Raw genomic sequence first — 18,676 nt, forward strand, 5'->3', positions numbered from 1 at the left:
ACCTTTCTAAGCACTGTACTATCGCGTCTTGCATCTCGATAGGCTTGTCCGTGTTGAAGAGTAAAGTATTGCCTAGGGCAGGCATGCTCAACCTGCGGCCCTCCAGCTGTTGCAAAACTACAACTCCCAGCATGCCCGAACAGCCTACAGCTATCGGCCTACAGCAGGGCATGGTGGGAGTTGTAGTTTTGCAACAGCTGGAGGGCCGCGGGTTGAGCATGCCTGGCCTAGAGAATGCAGTGTGTGCCGGTGTGAGCTTCCAGAGGGCGGCAGGAGCATATACTGTATGGAACAAGCTGGTGATTTTGTCCAGCCCTGATTTAGAGAGCACTGACTTAGGGCACTTTCACACTTGCGGTAAACTTTTCCGGCATTGAGTTCCGTCCTAGGGCCTCAATACCGGGAAAAAATGATCAGTTTCATCCTAGTGCATTCTGAATGGAGAGAAATCCGTTCAGGATGCATCAGGACGTCTCCAGTTCAGTCACTGTACGGTTTTTGGACGGAGAAAATACTGCTGCAGTTTTATCGCCAGACAAAATTCCGGAACTCTTGCCGGAATGCCGGATCAGGCATTAATCTCCATTGAAATATATTAGTGCCGGATCCGACAATAAAATTACTGCATTGACAGAGCCGGTCTTCTGGTCTGCGCGTGTGCAGACCTTTAAAAATGTGAAAATAATAAATACCGGATCCGTTTTTCCGTATGACACCGGAGAGACGTATCCAGTACTGCAATGCGTTTTTAGACTGATCAGGATCCTGATCAGTCTAAAAAGGACATGCATTTGCATACAGTTTTCCCGCTCAGGCAGGCAGTTCAGGCAACCCAACTGCCTGCCGGAATCAAACAACACAAGTGTGAAAGTAACACAGTGTTAGTTAAAGTTGACCTGACTTTTATAAAACATTTAGGGGGTCATTTACTATCCAAAATTACACCTATATTAGGCGCATTTCTGGCACAGATTGCAGCGCAAATCTGCGACTTTTCCCCACTGACGCCAGGTCTAATAAAAGTGTGCGTGGAAGGGCCGGACTGGTAGGCCCTATTTTCTACACCTCTCTAAAATGCCAGTATAATTCACCTGATGATATATATGAACATCTTAAAGGAATAAGGATGTTCTTTCTCGTAATGACCGTACAGGGCCTGGTGTAACAGTGTCAAAGAGGGTAAACTGTGCAGACCCTGAACAAGCAGGGGGCAAGAATTGCAAGTAAAGCAGAATGATATACATGCTAGTTTAGTAGGATAAATAAAAGTCTCGAGTACGTCGCCTTTTTCCGCGTTGCAGGTCCGAATCGTGAAGTGGGTACAATTCACATAAATCTTAATCCTTTTCCAGTTGGACCGCGCTGCTCCAGAAGGCAGGAATATCACCACTATAGACTCCTTCCAATAATCCGTGGATATAGGGAAGCAATAAGGCCACAGAAAGCAGCAGAGCCTCCACTCATTCGCCTCGGTCAGAGACCAAAGGATAGCCACAATAGTGAAGCACCATCACATAAACGGTATAAAAGGAATTTATTATACTCACAAAGGTGAATAGAATACAAGCAATATAAAATTTCCAATTGCATACACCCGACCCGGGTTTCGCTCCGAAAAGCTTCGTCAGGGTTAGGGTTCCGCCCATTCCAGGGCGGTCTATTTAACTCACAGGAGGGTGTATACTCCACCTCTCAAATCCACAATAAATATATTACAAATTACAAATAAATCCAATACATACATAAAACAAGTTATTCCACATTACATCCTAAGCCATGACTTAATATAAGCTCATAATGTTGTACTAAAAACTCTGTAGTGATTCCACTCCCATAAAACATCACAACCAATCATAGACCGCTAACCCACAGGCCCCACCCCCTTTCATTCAGAACATTAATTACATCACAGAACACATGACCCCTCCCAGCCAATCAACCCTCCTTTTCATCCTACTCTCGAAGGTCCTAGAGCAAACTCCTGAAGTCATACGAGGCATGGTTTAAGGTCAAAATCAACATTCATACCTCTCGGTTGTAGTGTGTCCAACCTGTAAATCCACTCAACCTCTTTTTGGTTGATTGATATTATTTCCTCCTCGCCAATGCGGCTTGACAAGTTTGACACCTACAAATTGAAAACCCCTGGGATCCTTTATTGTGCGCCATCTTAAAGTGCATAGAAACACTATGAGTTTCCAGTCCCTTTTTAATATTCCTCACATGTTTTTGGATCCTCACCTTAAGTTTCCTCAGAGTTCGACCCACATATTGGAGGCCACAAGGGCACTCCAACATGTACACAACCCCCACACTCTCGCAGGACATAGACCCTATAACCTTACACTCTAAATCTTTCTGATTAGAATGCACACTAAGTGTGTGCCTTCTTCTATTGTCTTTCGTCCTATTCCTACAAGGTAAACGAAAACTACACCAGGTAAACTTGTTTCCAGCTTTCTGAGATTCTTGATGGACAAAACTATGGACTAATTTGGCTCGTAAATTAGCGGCTTTCCTGAAAATCATCTGTGGCTGTTCCGGAATTTCCAGTCCAAGCACAGGATCGTTCTTTAGGACAGCCCAATTTTTCTTGATCGCATTCTTAATCATGCTGGCATGTGCATTAAATTAGGTGATAAAAGAGAACCGAAGGTCTCTATTCTGTGTCTGGGGCTTTTTAGGATCTACTGCTCGACTCCCCTGTTCTTCTATTTCTTTCACACACCTATCTAAATCTTCCTTACTATAGCCTTTCTCCAAAAAACTTCCCTTGATGACTTCACTCTGTGTTCTAAAATCTTAAATTTTTGAACAATTTCGAAAAATCCTTTTTATTTGTCCCTTTGGTATATTTCTGATCCAAGGGGTATAGTGACAACTGGAAGTGTCTATGTAACCATTAATGTCCGTCTCTTTGAAGAAGGTTTTTGTTCTGAGCTGATGGTCCTCCACAAAAATCCTCAGATCTAAAAAGTTGATAGAGACATCGCTGACCATACGGGTGAAGGAAAGTATATCTGTAAACAATAAATCAAGGCAACTGGACTTACTGTAGATTTCTTGAAAACCGTTTCACTCGTTCTTTCAACGAGCTTTCTCAATTCACTCAGAATGGAGAAAGCTCGTTTGAAGAACGAGTGAAACGTTTTCAAGAAATCTACAGTAAGTCAAGTTGCCTTGATTTCTTTACAGATATACCATGACCTGGATAAATGAGAACCTTCACAGACATATGGCGAAGGAAAGGTTCCACTGATTCACATTAAGCTGATCAATGAAATCCAAGAGACCTTGTTTCTCTCCTCTCCAGATGATCAAACAGTCGTCGATATATCTCTTCCAACTTAAAAGCTCACCAAAAGATGTAGCTTTTCCAAGGACGGGCTCAATGGTTAAAGGCTCCCAGTACCCCATAAATATATTGGTGAAATTGGGGGCGAATTTCGCCCACATCGCCGTCCCAGTTCGCTGGAGATAGTGATTCTCCTTATACCAGAAATAATTATGACCAAGGCAGAAATCCACACAATCTAGGATAAATTTCGCTTGCTTCTCTGTTATCACAGGATCATTCCTCAACTCCTCATTAATGGCCTTAAGCCCCAGCTCTTTGGGAATAATGGTCATTAATGAGGAGTTGAAGAATTTAATTTATTGTGGATTTGAGAGGTGGAGTATACACCCTCCTGTGAGTTAAATAGACCGCCCTGAAATGGGCGGATCAGATGCCCCTGACGAAGCTTTTCGGAGCGAAACCCGGGTCGGGTGTATGCAATTGGAAATTTTATATTGCTTGTATTCTATTCACCTTTGTGAGTATAATAAATTCCTTTTATACCGTTTATGTGATGGTGCGTCACTATTGTGGCTATCCTTTGGTCTCTGACCAAGGCGAATGAGTGGAGGCTCTGCTGCTTTCTGTGGCCTTATGGCTTCCCTATATCCACGGATTATTGGAAGGAGTCTATAGTGGTGATATTCCTGCCTTCTGGAGTAGTGCGGTCCAACTGGAAAAAGATGGCAGTTTAGTGCTGTATCAGCTCTCACCTCTCACAGACAACGTCCTGGTCTCAGGTCCGTCCATCGTTTCGTGCTCCCAGGTTACATACGCTTTATACTGGGGATCTCTAAAGCACAATCCCAGAAAACGACTTTCACTGACGACATCAAACAAGAAATCTTCTCGTTCTGTGAACACATCTCTCTGTCTGAACCCCTCCTTCACCCCTTTTCTGACCTGTGTCTCCCCCCGATGCCACTTCACTTTGATGTCTTTAGGGTAAAAGTTCTTAAGATGCAAGGAGAACTGCAGCGACATGTTATCCAGAAGCGTCTTCACTATGGGCTCCGGCTGAGGTTTTGCTGCACAGATGAGAACATTTACGAAGAAAACAAGAAAATTATGAAGAATTGAAGAAAAAAACTTGACAAAAAAACAGATGTAACTACATCCTGATAGACCTCGTCTTACTGCTATCTATGGAAGGTGGGGGTGTACTGTTCAAGACGGGCAGGACCTGCATCGAGGAAGGCCCCATCTGAGCTCAGCACCCTCTGCACTATTCACTTACTTTGGACATTTTATAATCATAAGAAATTATGACATATTTCATCACATCATAACTGATCTTAAGGGGCCCGTGCAGATGCAGTGTCAGACTGGGGTGCTTAGGGCCTACCAGTAGAATTCATTCTGTGGGGCCCACTACACAGATACATGCAAATACTACCCGTTCACACCCCGGCAGACAGCAGCAAGATGTTGTAAGGTGATTGGTTAAGGGGGTACCTGCGGCGACTTCAAGAAAGCGGGTCCCTAGGAATCGAGGATAGCGGCTGGTCTGCCTTAGGCCTCTTGCAGATGAGCGTGTGCTGCCTCTTGCCATATTGCGGACCGTATATGTGGATCCGCAATAAACGGGCACCGTTCCATGTGCAATCCACATCAAGGATGCGGACCCATTGACTTTTTGCGGAACGGAGGGATCGCGGACCCATTTAGGTGAATGGGCACGGACACGGACAACTTACGTTCGTCTGCAAGAGGCCTTAGTGTCTAGAAGTCATATCAGCCACCCAGTCCATCTATACTAATAATCTGTGAATAATCTACCCCACCATTCTTCTATATGGCCGTTTAGGCTGGTTGAGATGCTGTACGCTGCCTGTCTATATGTAGTGTAAGATGTGCAGGGGTGGGAGACTAGGGGGCCACCTTGCTTGGGGCCACAAGTGGATTCACCTGCACCCCTGTGGGCCAGTTCAAGCCTGTGCAGATGTGCGACCACTGGCCTTACATATCAGCGTCTCATAGGACCTCACCCAGCAGTTTGATTCCTCCTGAGCTTTTCTTGATTGCCTTTTCCAGAGAAGGATGTTCTACTTGGCAAATGTATTCTGCCCCCTGGTGGTTTCTCAGTGTAGGCGTCATCGTTAGCCTTGCTGTACAGCTGTAGGTGTTGTCGGGGGTTTTACTTGATCTGATTTTTGGAATTGAAACCTCATCAGACTCTTCACATAACTCAAGATTACGATTATTTTTCCTGAACCACTTCACGGTGACGGCGTCCGGGTAATATCCTGATATGTGGCACTGTAGGACAGCGGGGGTTTCATGGTATAAACGCTGTGGTGTCTGTATGTCGTCCACTGCTGGCCTCCAAAGGAAATCTACAGGAGAGAGACATTACATGTGGATATACAAGTGTGAAGATCCCAGCAAACAGCACCATTAATCTCAGCTGCCTGATAGTGGCGATATATCGTGTCCTATAGCTGGATGAGGATGTCTTCTTACCTTGATCACTGATTGAGAAGGTTTGCTGCCCCTTGGTGCTTGTATATTCGTGTTCCCAGCTGACGTGTACTGTGGATTCTGGACATCTGAGGAGATCCTGGGAAATTCTGACCTCACTACTCGCTGAGAATGATCTTCCATCAGGACTTTCTCTGTAGACCTCTTGGGATGATAAAACTTCTGTTGACGTCTCTGGTCTACACTTCCATTCAATATGGAGATATCCAGGATAAAATGTCTCCAGCGTGACGGAGCACATCATCTCACCGCTGTCACTCAGGCCGAGCGTCATTGGCCTGCCTGAAAAGCACATCATTTCTTGTATTTTCAGAGAATATTCATTACTTTTACCCACCGAATACCCAGTGATTCTGCGTCAATAGGAAAACAATTTGTCCTGCCCTGCAGCTCTCTCGTGAGAGGAGTGAGTGGAGTCTCCTCTTGTGCATCCATAGTGCAGGTCCAGAAGGGATGAAATTGATGGCGAGTTTACACCTGAGGATATACAGTCAGGTCCATAAATATTGGGACATGGACACAATTCTAACATCTTTGGCTCTATTCACCACCACAATGGATTTGCAATGAAACAAACAAGATGTGCTTTACCTCCAGACTGTCAGCTTTACCTGCACACTGTCGGCTTTACCTGCAGACTGTCGGCTTTACCTGCAGACTGTCGGCTTTACCTGCAGACTGTCGGCTTTACCTGCAGACTGTCAGCTGTAATTTGAGGGTATTTACATCCAAATCAGGTGAACGGTGCAGGAATTACAGCAGTTTGCATATGTGCCTCCCACTTGTTAAGGGACCAAAAGTAATGGGACAATTGTCTTCTCGGCTGTCCCATGGCCGGTGTGTGTTATTCCCTCATTATCCCAATTACAATGAGCAGATAAAAGGTCCAGAGGTCATTTCCAGTCGGCTATTTGCTATTTGCATTTGGAATCTGTTGCTGTCAACTCTCAAGATGAGATCCAAAGAGCTGTCACTATCAGTGAAGCCATCATTAGGCTGAAAAACCACAGCAAACCCATCAGAGAGATAGCAAAAACATCAGGCGCGGCCAAAACAACTGTCTGGAACATTCTTAAAAAGAAGGAACGCGCCGGTGAGATCAGCAACACCAAAAGACCCGGAAGACCACGGAAAACAACTGTGGTGGATGACCGAAGAATTCTTTCCCTGGTGAAGAAAACCCCCTTCACAACAGTTGGCCAAGATCAAGAACACTCTCCAGGAGGTAGGTGAATGTGTGTCAAAGTCAGCAATCAGGAGAAGACTTCACCAGAGTGAATACAGAGGGTTCTCCACAAGATGGAAACCATTGGCGAGCCTCAAAAACAGGAAGGCCAGATTAGAGTTTGCCAAACGACATCTAAAAAATCCTTCACAGTTCTGGAACAACATCCTATGGACAGATGAGACCAAGATCAACTTGTACCAGAGTAATGGGAAGAGAAGAGTATGGAGAAGGAAAGGAACTGCTCATGGTCCTAAGCATACCACCTCATCAGTGAAGCCTGGTGGTGGTAGTGTCATGGCGTGGGCATGTATAGCTGCCAATGGAACTGGTTATCTTGTATTTATTGATGATGTGACTGCTGACAAAAGCAGCAGGATGAATTCTGAAGTGTTTCGGGCAATATTATCTGCTCATATTCAGCCAAATGCTTCAGAACTCATTGGACGGCGCTTCACAGTGCAGATGGACAATGACCCAAAGCACAAAGCATACTGCAAAAGCAACCAAGGGAAAGAAGTGGAATGTTCTGCAATGGCCAAGTCAATCACCGGACCTGAATCCGATTGAGCTGCATTTCACTTGCTGAAGACAAAACTGAAGGGAAAATGCCCCAAGAACAAGCAGGAACTGAAGACAGTGGCAGTAGAGGCCGGGCAGAGCATCACCAGGGATGAGACCAGCGTCTGGTGATGTCTATGCGTTCCAGACTTCAGGCTGTAATTGACTGCAAAGGATTTGTAACCAAGTATTAAAAAGTGAAAGTTTCATTTATGATTATTATTCTGTCCCGTTACTTTTGGTCCCTTAACAAGTGGGAGGCACAGATGCAAACTGCTGTAATTCCTGCACCGTTCACCTGATGTGGATGTAAATACCTCAGATTACAGCCGACAGTCTGCAGGTAAAGCTGACAGCCTGCGGGTAAAGCTGACAGTCTGCGGGTAAAGCTGACAGTCTGCGGGTAAAGCCGACAGTCTGCGGGTAAAGCTGACAGTCTGCGGGTAAAGCTGACAGTCTGCGGGTAAAGCTGACAGTCTGCAGGTACAGCTGACAGTCTGCAGGTAAAGCTGACAGTCTGCAGGGAAAGCTGACAGTCTGCAGGGAAAGCTGACAGTCTGCAGGTAAAGCTGACAGTCTGCGGGTAAAGCTGACAGTCTGCAGGTACAGCTGACAGTCTGCAGGTAAAGCTGACAGTCTGCAGGGAAAGCTGACAGTCTGCAGGGAAAGCTGACAGTCTGCAGGGAAAGCTGACAGTCTGCAGGTAAAGCTCATCTTGTTTGTTTCATCTCACATCCATTGTGGTGGTGTATAGAGCCAAAAATGTTAGAATTGTGTCCATGTCCCAATATTTATGGACCTGACTGCAGCACTACGCAGTATACAGTGCCATGCAGGATACAGCGTCATGCAGAATACAGCACCACGTGGGATACAGCATCATGCAGAATACAGCACCACGTGGGATACAGGGTCATGTGGGATACAGCGCCATGCAGGATACAGCACCACGTGGGATACAGCTTCCTGTGTTATACAGCACCATGTGGGATACAGCGTCATGTGTTATACAGCACCATACAGTATACAGCGCCACAGGATACAGCATCATGCAGGATACAGCACCAAGTGGGATACAGCGTCATGTGTTATACAGCATGATAAAGGATACAGCCCCACGCAGGATACAGCGCAACACAGGATATAGCATCATGTCGGATACAGTACCATGTGGGATACAGCGTCATGTGTTATACAGCACCACTTGGGAAACAGCGCCACGCAGGATACAGCATCATGCAGGATACCGCGCCATGCAGTATACAGCTCCATGAAGGATACAGCGCCACGCAAGATACAGCACCATGCAGGATACAGTGCCATGCAGGATACCGCTCAACGCAGAATACAGTACCACGTGGGATACAGCGCCATGCAGGATACAGCATCATGCAGTATACAGCTCCATGAAGGATACAGCGCCACAGAAGATACAGCACCATGCAGGATACAGCGCCGCGCAGTATACAGCTCCATGAAGGATACAGCCCCACAGAAGATACAGCACCATGCAGGATACAGCGCCGCGCAGTATACAGCTCCATGAAGGATACAGCGCCACAGAAGATACAGCACCATGCAGTATACAGCGCCACGCAGGATACAGCGCCAGTGTCTCATCATTCTACAGTACAGGTTTCTGTAGCCATCACTGAGATGGAGCAGAAGTTAAAAAAATCTTGTTTTATTTCATTCTTACCTTTTGGGGCTGAACATCTCGACTCCTCCAGGTCATTCAGCCGTACAAATCTGTCCACTGCGCAAAAATACAAGAGAAGGTTAAACGGAAGATCCTGATGATGAGCAGTACGGAGTTTTCTATTATTCTCACAGTGTCCTTTAGTTTCAGGTAAATGTTTTTGGCGTCCTGTTACCTTTCTGTAAGTCTTCCTGGAGCTCCTCGGCTACTTGCCTTTCATTGATCTTGTCTAGGACTTGCAGGGTCACCTCCACCCCGTAGACATCCTTGTAGTATTCCCTGATCAGATCAGCCACATCACCCCAGTCCTTGTCCTCCAGTTTGCCCCTCGGGATCCTCCTATAATTCTCTTTGACCTCGATTTCATGTAACCGCTTTCGAAACTTCTTAAATCCCATCTTCTCCAGATTCTCCAGAGCGTAGACCAGAGCATCTCTCACCGTCAGGCCCATCTCTTCCTATAAGGGACTGTCACAAAACATCCATCTCAGTACTGAAGGTGAATAATGCTTCTTACCTGCCGGTTCCTGAGGACGGTACGAGGTCTTTACATTAGTGGTTGGTTATACAGAGGACAAACAGGAGTTAAATAATCACCAGGTTTGCAGTAGATAAAGCCGGGCCCCGGATTCTCCCCCCTCTGCTCTTACTGAGGAGGCCGGGCCCCGGACTCCCCCCCCCCCCTCTGCTCTTACTGAGGAGGCCGGGCCCCGGACTCTCCCCCCTCTGCTCTTACTAAGGAGGCCCTTACAGGACATTTCTCAGTATTGCAGGTTCAAGCATTTCCTCTCTGTAGAAGTCAGTGATGATGTGAAAGTTTCCACCACTGAATATTTCCCCTCCTAGTCATAGAGAGCTTTAGGAGCTGACACTCTAATGCACAGTTCGCACTCGCCTACAAAGAGTTAATAATTACATATTCTGAGCTCTTACGTATATATATAACACATGTAACATACAGATAAGAGAATATTCCGGCACTGTGGTTGCTCCGTCCTGTGCCTTGGCTTCCCTCTTCCTGAACTGGGCCCCTTCAAAACAGAAACAACATTCGTCCCACTCAACAGGAGGAGGCGGTGGAGTCAGGGCCTCCGGGCCATAGATGGTGCCTGCGGTGGAAACATGTCTCATTCACATCTTGTTTAATGGTTCGTTCACATGTTGCAGACATTTCTGCAACCGTTTCATACACCTGAATAGGGTTTGTGGGAGAAAAAAAAAAAAAAAAAAAAAAAAAAAAAAAAAAGTTTTTCTAAATTTAACATTTTAGTTGTACTTAAAAGGAAATTATTTTTTACAGTTCCACTTTTGGCCACTAGACGGCACTTATTTCAAAAATTGCGCCACTGCGCAGCGGCGCTATTTTGTTAGTTTTTCTGCCAAAAAGTAAAGTAGAGATGGTAGTGGAACCGAGGACACTCAGTGCGGCACCCCAGGACACACTGGAGGACTGCCACCAATAATTGGGGTCCTCACATGAGTGGTGTGGTGGTCAGGCATGTGGGCTCCTGCTCCATCAAACTCTAGGACAGCCGGAGATAGCCGATAATAGGTCTGTACTCCATCTCAAATGGATTTTTTTTCTGTTTTTTTTCTGTTTTCTTGTGTGCCTCCGTGTTTTTTCACAGACCCATTGACTTGAATGGGTCCGTGAACCGTTGTCCGTGAAAAAAATAGGACAGGTCATATTTTTTTCACGGACTAAAAACACGGATTACGGACGCGGATGAAAAACGGTGCATTAGCTGAGTTTTCCACGAACCCATTGTAAGTCAATGGGTCCGCAGAAAATCATGGAAAACGGAACAACGGACACGGGACATAACAACGGTCGTGTGCATGAAGCCTAAGGCCTCTTTCACACTACTGTATGGCTATTTCAGTGTTTTGCGGTCCATTTTTCATGGATCCGTTGTTCCGTTTTTTGTTTCCGTTTCGGTTCCTTTTTTCCGTTCCGTTTTTCCGTATGGCATATGCAGTATACAGTAATTGCATAGAACAAATTGGGCTGGGCATAACATTTTCAATAGATGGATCCGCAAAAAACGGAAGACATATGGATGCATTCCATTTTTTTTGCGGACCCACTGACTTTAATGGAGCCACGGAACGTGATTTACGGCCAAATATAGGACATGTTCTATCTTTGCACGGAATGGAGATACAGAAACACGGAAATGGAATGCATACGGAGTACATTCCGTTTTTATTGCGGACCCATTGACATGAATGGTTCCGTATATGGACCGTATTCTTGAACGCAAAAAAACGGCACACAAAACGAAAAAAAAAAAAGAGGCTTAAGGCTTGAAGCAAATGCAGGAGAGACTGAAGAAAAGGGTTCATTCAGTTAATGGACTGGATTTCCAATGCTTCATCTACTAACGGCCGGCACCGCTAAACCGCTAAGAAATAATGCAATTTTTGTCTTAAACCAGGATACAGGATATATTATGGGGGGAGGGGTGGTAAATCCAGAAGGTTGGCGCCTTACATAATCTAATATCAGAAATCTGGTATGGAGCTTCCTCCTGCTTTTTGAAGGTATTCTCGTGACTTCATGTCAGAGGGTTCAACAGTAACTGGAGGGATCCCGCCGGGGCAGCAGGTTATAGAGCAGGAGGAGCAGAGCAGGAGGAGCAGAGCAGGAGGAGCAGAGCAGGAGGAGCAGAGCAGGAGGAGGAGAGCAGGAGAAGCAGAGCAGGAGGAGCAGAGCAGGAGGAGCAGAGCAGGAGGAGGAGAGCAGGAGGAGCAGAGCAGGAGGAGGAGAGCAGGAGGAGCAGAGCAGGAGGAGCAGAGCAGGAGGAGGAGAGCAGGAGGAGCAGAGCAGGAGGAGCAGAGCAGGAGCAGGAGGAGCAGAGCAGGAGGAGGAGAGCAGGAGGAGGAGAGCAGGAGGAGGAGAGCAGGAGGAGCAGAGCAGGAGGAGCAGAGCAGGAGCAGGAGGAGCAGAGCAGGAGCAGGAGGAGCAGAGCAGGAGGAGCAGAGCAGCAGGTTATAGAGCAGGAGGAGCAGAGCAGCAGGAGCAGGAGGAGCAGAGCAGGAGGAGCAGAGCAGGAGGAGCAGAGCAGATTATATATAGCTTCCATGAAGTTCTGCTTCAGTCTGCTCAGCTCCTCCTGCTCTATAACCCGCTGCCTGTCGCTTACATTGCATTTACATGGTGACTGGTTCCCTTTACTACAAGACACCTAATAACTATGATGTGTGATATCACATGGCACAGAGTTACATCCGTTACCTCCTGACAAAAGCCATTGAAAACGGACATTATTTACTTATCACGTTAAGCTACTTTCACATTAGAGTTCTCAATTCCGCTATTGATATCCGTCATAGGATCACAACAGCAGAAGAAAACGCTTCCGTGTTGTCCCCGTTCATTGTCAACGGGGACAAAACTGAACGAAAACGGAGTGCACCAAAATGCATTCCGTTCCGTTTAGTTGCGCTCCCATTGCGGACAGAATAACACTGCAAGCAGCGGTTTTCTGTCCGCGATGTGGTGCGGAGCAAGACGGACAGTCCCTCATTGACTTTCAATGGTGTTCATGACGGATCCGTCTTGGCTATAGAAGACATCATACAACCGGATCCGTTCACGACGGATGCAGGCGACTGTATTACTGTAACGGAAGCGTTTTTGCAGATCCATGACTGATCCGCAGAAAACGTTAGTGTGAGAGTAGCCTTAACCATCGAGTTTAGCTCGGCTGCGTCTGTAGGCTCCTGGGTTTTGATGTAGGGTATAGTCAGTCGTTTAACCTCTTCTGCTCCATCCTGTAAAGGTATAGGTGGCGGCTCCTAGACTCATCTAGAATAGAATTTATAGAATTACGTGAAGCGCAGGGTGACCTTTGACTCCTACGCTTTTTTAGATATGGACATGGAAGAAAGTAAAGCGTCCGGATAGCTAGGACTGTACGGGACTCCCTAGGACAGGTGGTAAGTAGGATGCTTGCCTTGCTCGGCTGTGCAGGAGGCGCAGCACCCCTAGGGCTTGTTCACACGACCGTGCCGTGTTTTGCAGTCCGCCCGTGTGCTTTCCACAATTTGCGGAACGGGCGGCCCATTATAGAAATGCCCATTCTTGTCCGCAAAACGGACAAGAATAGGACATGATCTATAATTTTTGCAGGGCCACAGAATGGAGCAATGGATGCGGACAGCACACGGAGGGCTGTCCGCCTCTTTTGAGGCCCCATTGAAGTGAATGAGTCCGCACCCGAGCCGCAAAAAATGCAGCTCAGATGTGTAACCAAACCACTGTCGTGTCAGTTTGCACTTTGAACTCCAGCAGTGTGTGCCGGCATGCACCGCCGAATCCCCATTCACCATAATGGGATCCGCCCGCTTTCTGTGCCTACCTTTGGCTGGCCCGATACAGTGATCTCCAGCAGTCTGTATCTCTGCCGTAACTGACTGTCGCAGTTCAAAGCGCATATGTGAACTCAGCCTTAGGACTCATGCACATGACCGTATGTATTTTGCAGTCCGAAAAAAACGGATCCGCAAAAAATATGGATGACGTCCGTGTGCATTCCGTATTTTGTGGAACAGAACAGCTGGCCCCTGATAGAACAGTCCTATCCTTGTCCGTAATGTGGACAATAACAGGACATGTTCTCTATTTTTTTACGGAACGGACATACGGAAACAGAATGCACACGGAGTAACTTCTGGTTTTTTTTTTGCACACCCATTGAAATGACTGGTTCCACGTACGGAACAAAAAAAGGGAATGGACACGGAAAGAAAATACGTTCGTGTGCATGAGCCCTTAGTGCTCATCAGTAAGAGATGTCCCGGGAGCTGCAGGTTCGCTCCGTCCACGGTCACTTCAGATCTTCCATCCAAAGACGCAGAAACCATATGCAGGGAGCGCTGCAGGAACCCACGAGACTGAGGGCACGTTCACATTCTGATAAGATCGAAAAAATGCATTGGAAAAACGGATCCGGGATTTATGGACTTTAACTTATTTTGCACATTTTTCGGGTTTAACATGCAAAAGCCGGATCCGGTTTGACGGAACACACGGCATTAATGCAAGTCAACGGGAAAAATGCCGGATCCGAGAGAAACCAGATATGGCGCCTGACATCTCTCCACTCTCAAATGCAGATGATGGGGAGGATCCCCCCCTAACATCTCACCAAATCACTTGCCGTCAAGGTGGGACAGACTATAAACTATAGTGGTGGCGTCTCAGCGACAACCCTAAAATCCTCGCTGCAACAAGTACATGAGGACTTACAACATCAGGGAGTTCACATAGAAGAGGCTGAATCCCGTATTCACACGCTGGAAATGAATGCAGCCGAATATATTTCACAAACCCGCAGGCTTAGGGTATGTTCACACGAACGTGGCTGTCCTGCGGGCCGCAATGCAGCCGCAGAGGATCGCGGACCCATTCACTTTAATGGGTCCGCGATCCGCCCGTTCCGCATAAAGATGGGACATGTTCTATCTTTTTGCAGAACGAAAGTAAGGGACGAAACCCCACTGTGCTTCCATTCCGCATTTCCGGATTTGCGGACCCATTGAAGTGCATGGGTCCGGAACGAGGGGCCTGTGTATTGCGGATCCGCAAATGCAATACGACCACAAGGCGCAGACGTTCGTGCGAACATACCCTTACAGAGGTAAAATAACAAGCTATGGGAACGAGTTGAAGATCTAGAAAATAGATCCAGGAGAAATAACCTGAGAATAGTCGGGATCCGTGAATCTGTCCCTGCAAAAGATCTGCACAATATATGTGAAGGTGACATACCTGATCTTCTGGGGTCAAACAATATATGCAAGGTGGAAAGGGCTCACCGGCTGGGACCAGACCTGGGAACCAGAGATCGCAATGCAGGTAACATGGGGCAGAATCGCCGACCCAGACAAGTAATAGTTAAATACTTAGACTTCCAAGATGAAACTGCCATCCAAGGGGGCAGATCCTAGGGGGCAGGAGTCACCAGAAGAAGGCGAGCGTTCTCAGCAGTTTGTTCTGAGCTTTATCAGAGGCACACACGCAGGGCCGGCGCCACCACCGCGTAGCGCGCACTCTTGCTGGAGGCGTTAGGGTACTTTCACACTTGCGTTGAAGGATTCCGTCAGGCAGTTCCGTCGACGGAACTGCCCAACGGATCCGTAAAAACATTTGAAAACGGATTTCATTTGCAAAAAGGATCCGTATGCGGATCCGTTTGACAATTGTATTGAAATAACGGATCCGTCTCTCTGGTGTCATCCGTAAAAACGGATCCGTTATTAATTATTTTACCATTTTTAAAGGTCTGCAAAATGGGCAGAGTGGAAGAACGGATCCGTTAATACAGACATTTTCAATGTCGGATCCGCCCTTAATTGGAACTTAATGGCGGATCCATCATTCCGTTAAGTGTTTCCGCATTTTTGGACGGAGATAAAAATACAACATACTGCGCTTTTATCTCCGTCCAAAAGACGTGAAAGGACTGAACTGAAGACATCCTGATGCAAACTGAACGGATTGCTTTACATTCTCTTGCACGTCTTCTTCATGTGGGTTCCTTAATGCGGATTATATCATGGAATGTGAAAGGCTTGCGTTCACCTGCTAAACGCAATATGGTCCTTAACCTGTTGGGGACACAGGGAGTGCAGGTACGTCACGTGTAGTTCCGATCACCGCCGCGCGGTGATCGGAACTGGGTGCCTCAATCAGCAGGCACCCTCGGTCAATGCCTGTTAACCCCCTGCCCCCCCCCCCCCCCCGGATCGGCGATCACTGCAAACCGCAGGTCAATTCAGACCTTTCGGAAGTTGCAGGAAGTTGCTAACACTCTGCTTGCAACGGCTGACATCATCACACAGATTGGGCAGACTAGATGGGCCAAATGGTTCTTATCTGCCGACACATTCTATGTTTCATTCTCTGTCAGCCGTTTAACCCCCTCCCTCTCCCATCGGGGGCTGCTGTGCCTTTTTAGACACCGATTCTTGACGGGATCACAGAGGGGGGGGCCCCTCTCCCTCCCCATCACCCGCTGCTCTGTTGTGGCAGCGAGTGATGGTTACCATGGCAACCGGACGCCTTCACAGGCGTCCGGCTGTCCATGGTGCTGATCAGAGGCTGTCCATGGTGCTGATCAGAGGCTGTCCATGGTGCTGATCAGAGGCTGTCCATGGTGCTGATCAGAGGCTGTCCATGGTGCTGATCAGACTTCTGCTAAAGGCAGAAGTCTCTGATAAGACTTTGTAAAGTGAAAATACAGTACAGTACACTATATACTGTACTGTTTTATACAGACATCAGACCCACTAGATCTTCAAGAACCAAGTGGGTCTGGGTCAAAAAATGTAAAAAAAAGTGAAAAAAATGTAAAAATGAAAAAAATAATACATTTATCACTGATTTAAAATTCTCTACACATGTTTGATATCAACGCGTCTGTAATGACCTGATCTATAAAACGGTGATGTTACTTTCCCCGCACAGTGAGCGCCATAAAAAATAAAATAAAAACTATGATAAAATTGAAATTTTGTCCACCTTACTTCCCAAAAAAAGGCAATAAAACTGATCAAAAAAGTTGTATGTACGCCAAAATAGTACAAATCAAACCGTCACCTCATCCCACAAAAAATGAGCCCCTACATGAGACAATGGCCCAAAAAATAAAAAAACAATGGCTCTCGGACTAAAACATGATTTTTTTTTTGCTTCAAAAATACTTTATTAATACATTTTTAATTAGACATATTAGGTATCGCCGCATCTGTAAGAACCTGCTCTATAAAAATACCACATGACCTAAACGCTGAGGTGAACACCGTAAAAAATAATAATATGAAAACGGTGTAAAAAAAGCCATTTTTTGTCACCTTACATCACAAAAAGTGTAATGGCAAGCGATCAAAGAGTCGTATGCCCCCAAAATAGTGCCAATCTAACTGTCATCTCATCCCACAAAAATGATACCCTACCTAAGACAATTGCCCAAAAACTGAAAAAACTATGACTCTCAGACTATGGAGACACTAAAACATGATTTTATGTATTTTTTTCAAAAATTATATTATTGTGTAAAACTTTAAAAAATAAAAGAAAGTATACATATTGGGTATCGCCACGTCTGTAACGACCGGCTCTATAGAAATATCATATGACATAACCCCTCAGGTGAACACTGTCAAAAAAATAAACTGTGCTAAAAAAAACTTTTGTTTTGTCACCTTACATCACTAAAAGTGCAACACCAAACGATCAAAAAGGCGTATGCCCCCCACAATGGTGCCAATCTAACCGTCGCCTCATCCCGCAAAAGATTATTCCCTACACAAGACAATAGCCCCCCCCCCAAAAAAAAAACAACTATGGCTCTCAGACTATGGAGACACCAAAACATGTTTTTCTTTTTGTTTCAAAAATGATATTATTGTGTGAAACCTAAATAAATAGAAAAAGTATACATATTAGGTATTGCCACGTCTGTAAGAACCTGCTCTATAAAAATACCACATGACCTAACCCCTCAGGTGAACCCTGTAAAAAAAATTAAATAAAAACGGTGTCAAAAAAGCAATTTTTTTGTTACCTTACATCACATAAAGTGTAATAGCAAGCGATCAAAAAGTCATATGCACCTCAAAATAGTACCAATCTAACCGTCATCTCATCCCGCAAAAGTGATACCCAACCTGAGATTATTGTGTAAAACCGAAATGGTATGGGGTTGCATGAGTGCGTGTGGCATGGGCAGCTTGCATGTCTGGAAAGGCACCATCAATGCAGAAAAATATATTCAGGTTCTAGAACAACATCTGCTCCATCCAGACGTCATCTCTTTCAGGGAAGACCCTGCATTTTTCAACAAGATAATGCCAGACCACATTCTGCATCAATCAAAACATCATGGCTGCGTAGGAGAAGGATCCGGGTACTGAAATGGCCAGTCTGCAGTCCAGATCTTTCACCTATAGAGAACATTTAGCGCATCATAAAGAGGAAGGTGCAACAAAGAAGGCCCAAGACGATTGAACAGTTAGAGGCCTGTATTAGACAAGAATGGGAGAGCATTCCTATTTCTAAACTTGAGAAACTGGTCTCCTCGGTCCCCAGACGTCTGTTGAGTGTTGTAAGAAGAAGGGGAGATGCCACACAGCGGTGAAAATGGCCTTGTCCCAACTTTTTGGGGATTTGTTGACACCATGAAATTCTGATTCAACATATTTTTCCCTTAAAATGGTCCATTTTCTCAGTTTAAACTTTTGTTCCGTGATTTATGTTCTATTCTGAATAAAATATTAGAAGTTGGCACCTCCACATCATTGCATTCAGTTTTTATTCACGATTTGTATAGTGTCCCAACTTTTTTGGAATCCGGTTTGTAGTAAA

General features: G+C 45.9%; 1 protein-coding gene across 1 annotated transcript in view; it reads right to left on the minus strand.

Annotated features, from left to right (window-relative positions):
* LOC122945532 overlaps positions 1-18,676 on the minus strand; it is a 49,275-nt gene that overhangs the window by 2,838 nt on the left and 27,761 nt on the right. Inside the window, exons 11-15 of the mRNA XM_044304594.1 lie at positions 9,479-9,761; positions 9,304-9,360; positions 5,801-6,100; positions 5,326-5,673; positions 4,051-4,365 (exon numbers count right to left, since the gene is read on the minus strand). Of these exons, the coding sequence (XP_044160529.1) occupies positions 4,051-4,365; positions 5,326-5,673; positions 5,801-6,100; positions 9,304-9,360; positions 9,479-9,761 (1,303 nt within the window). The remainder of the gene's footprint in view (positions 1-4,050; positions 4,366-5,325; positions 5,674-5,800; positions 6,101-9,303; positions 9,361-9,478; positions 9,762-18,676) is intronic.

The sequence above is a fragment of the Bufo gargarizans genome, chromosome 8 (assembly GCF_014858855.1).
Source record: "Bufo gargarizans isolate SCDJY-AF-19 chromosome 8, ASM1485885v1, whole genome shotgun sequence".
Classification (NCBI taxonomy): Eukaryota; Metazoa; Chordata; class Amphibia; order Anura; family Bufonidae; genus Bufo; species Bufo gargarizans.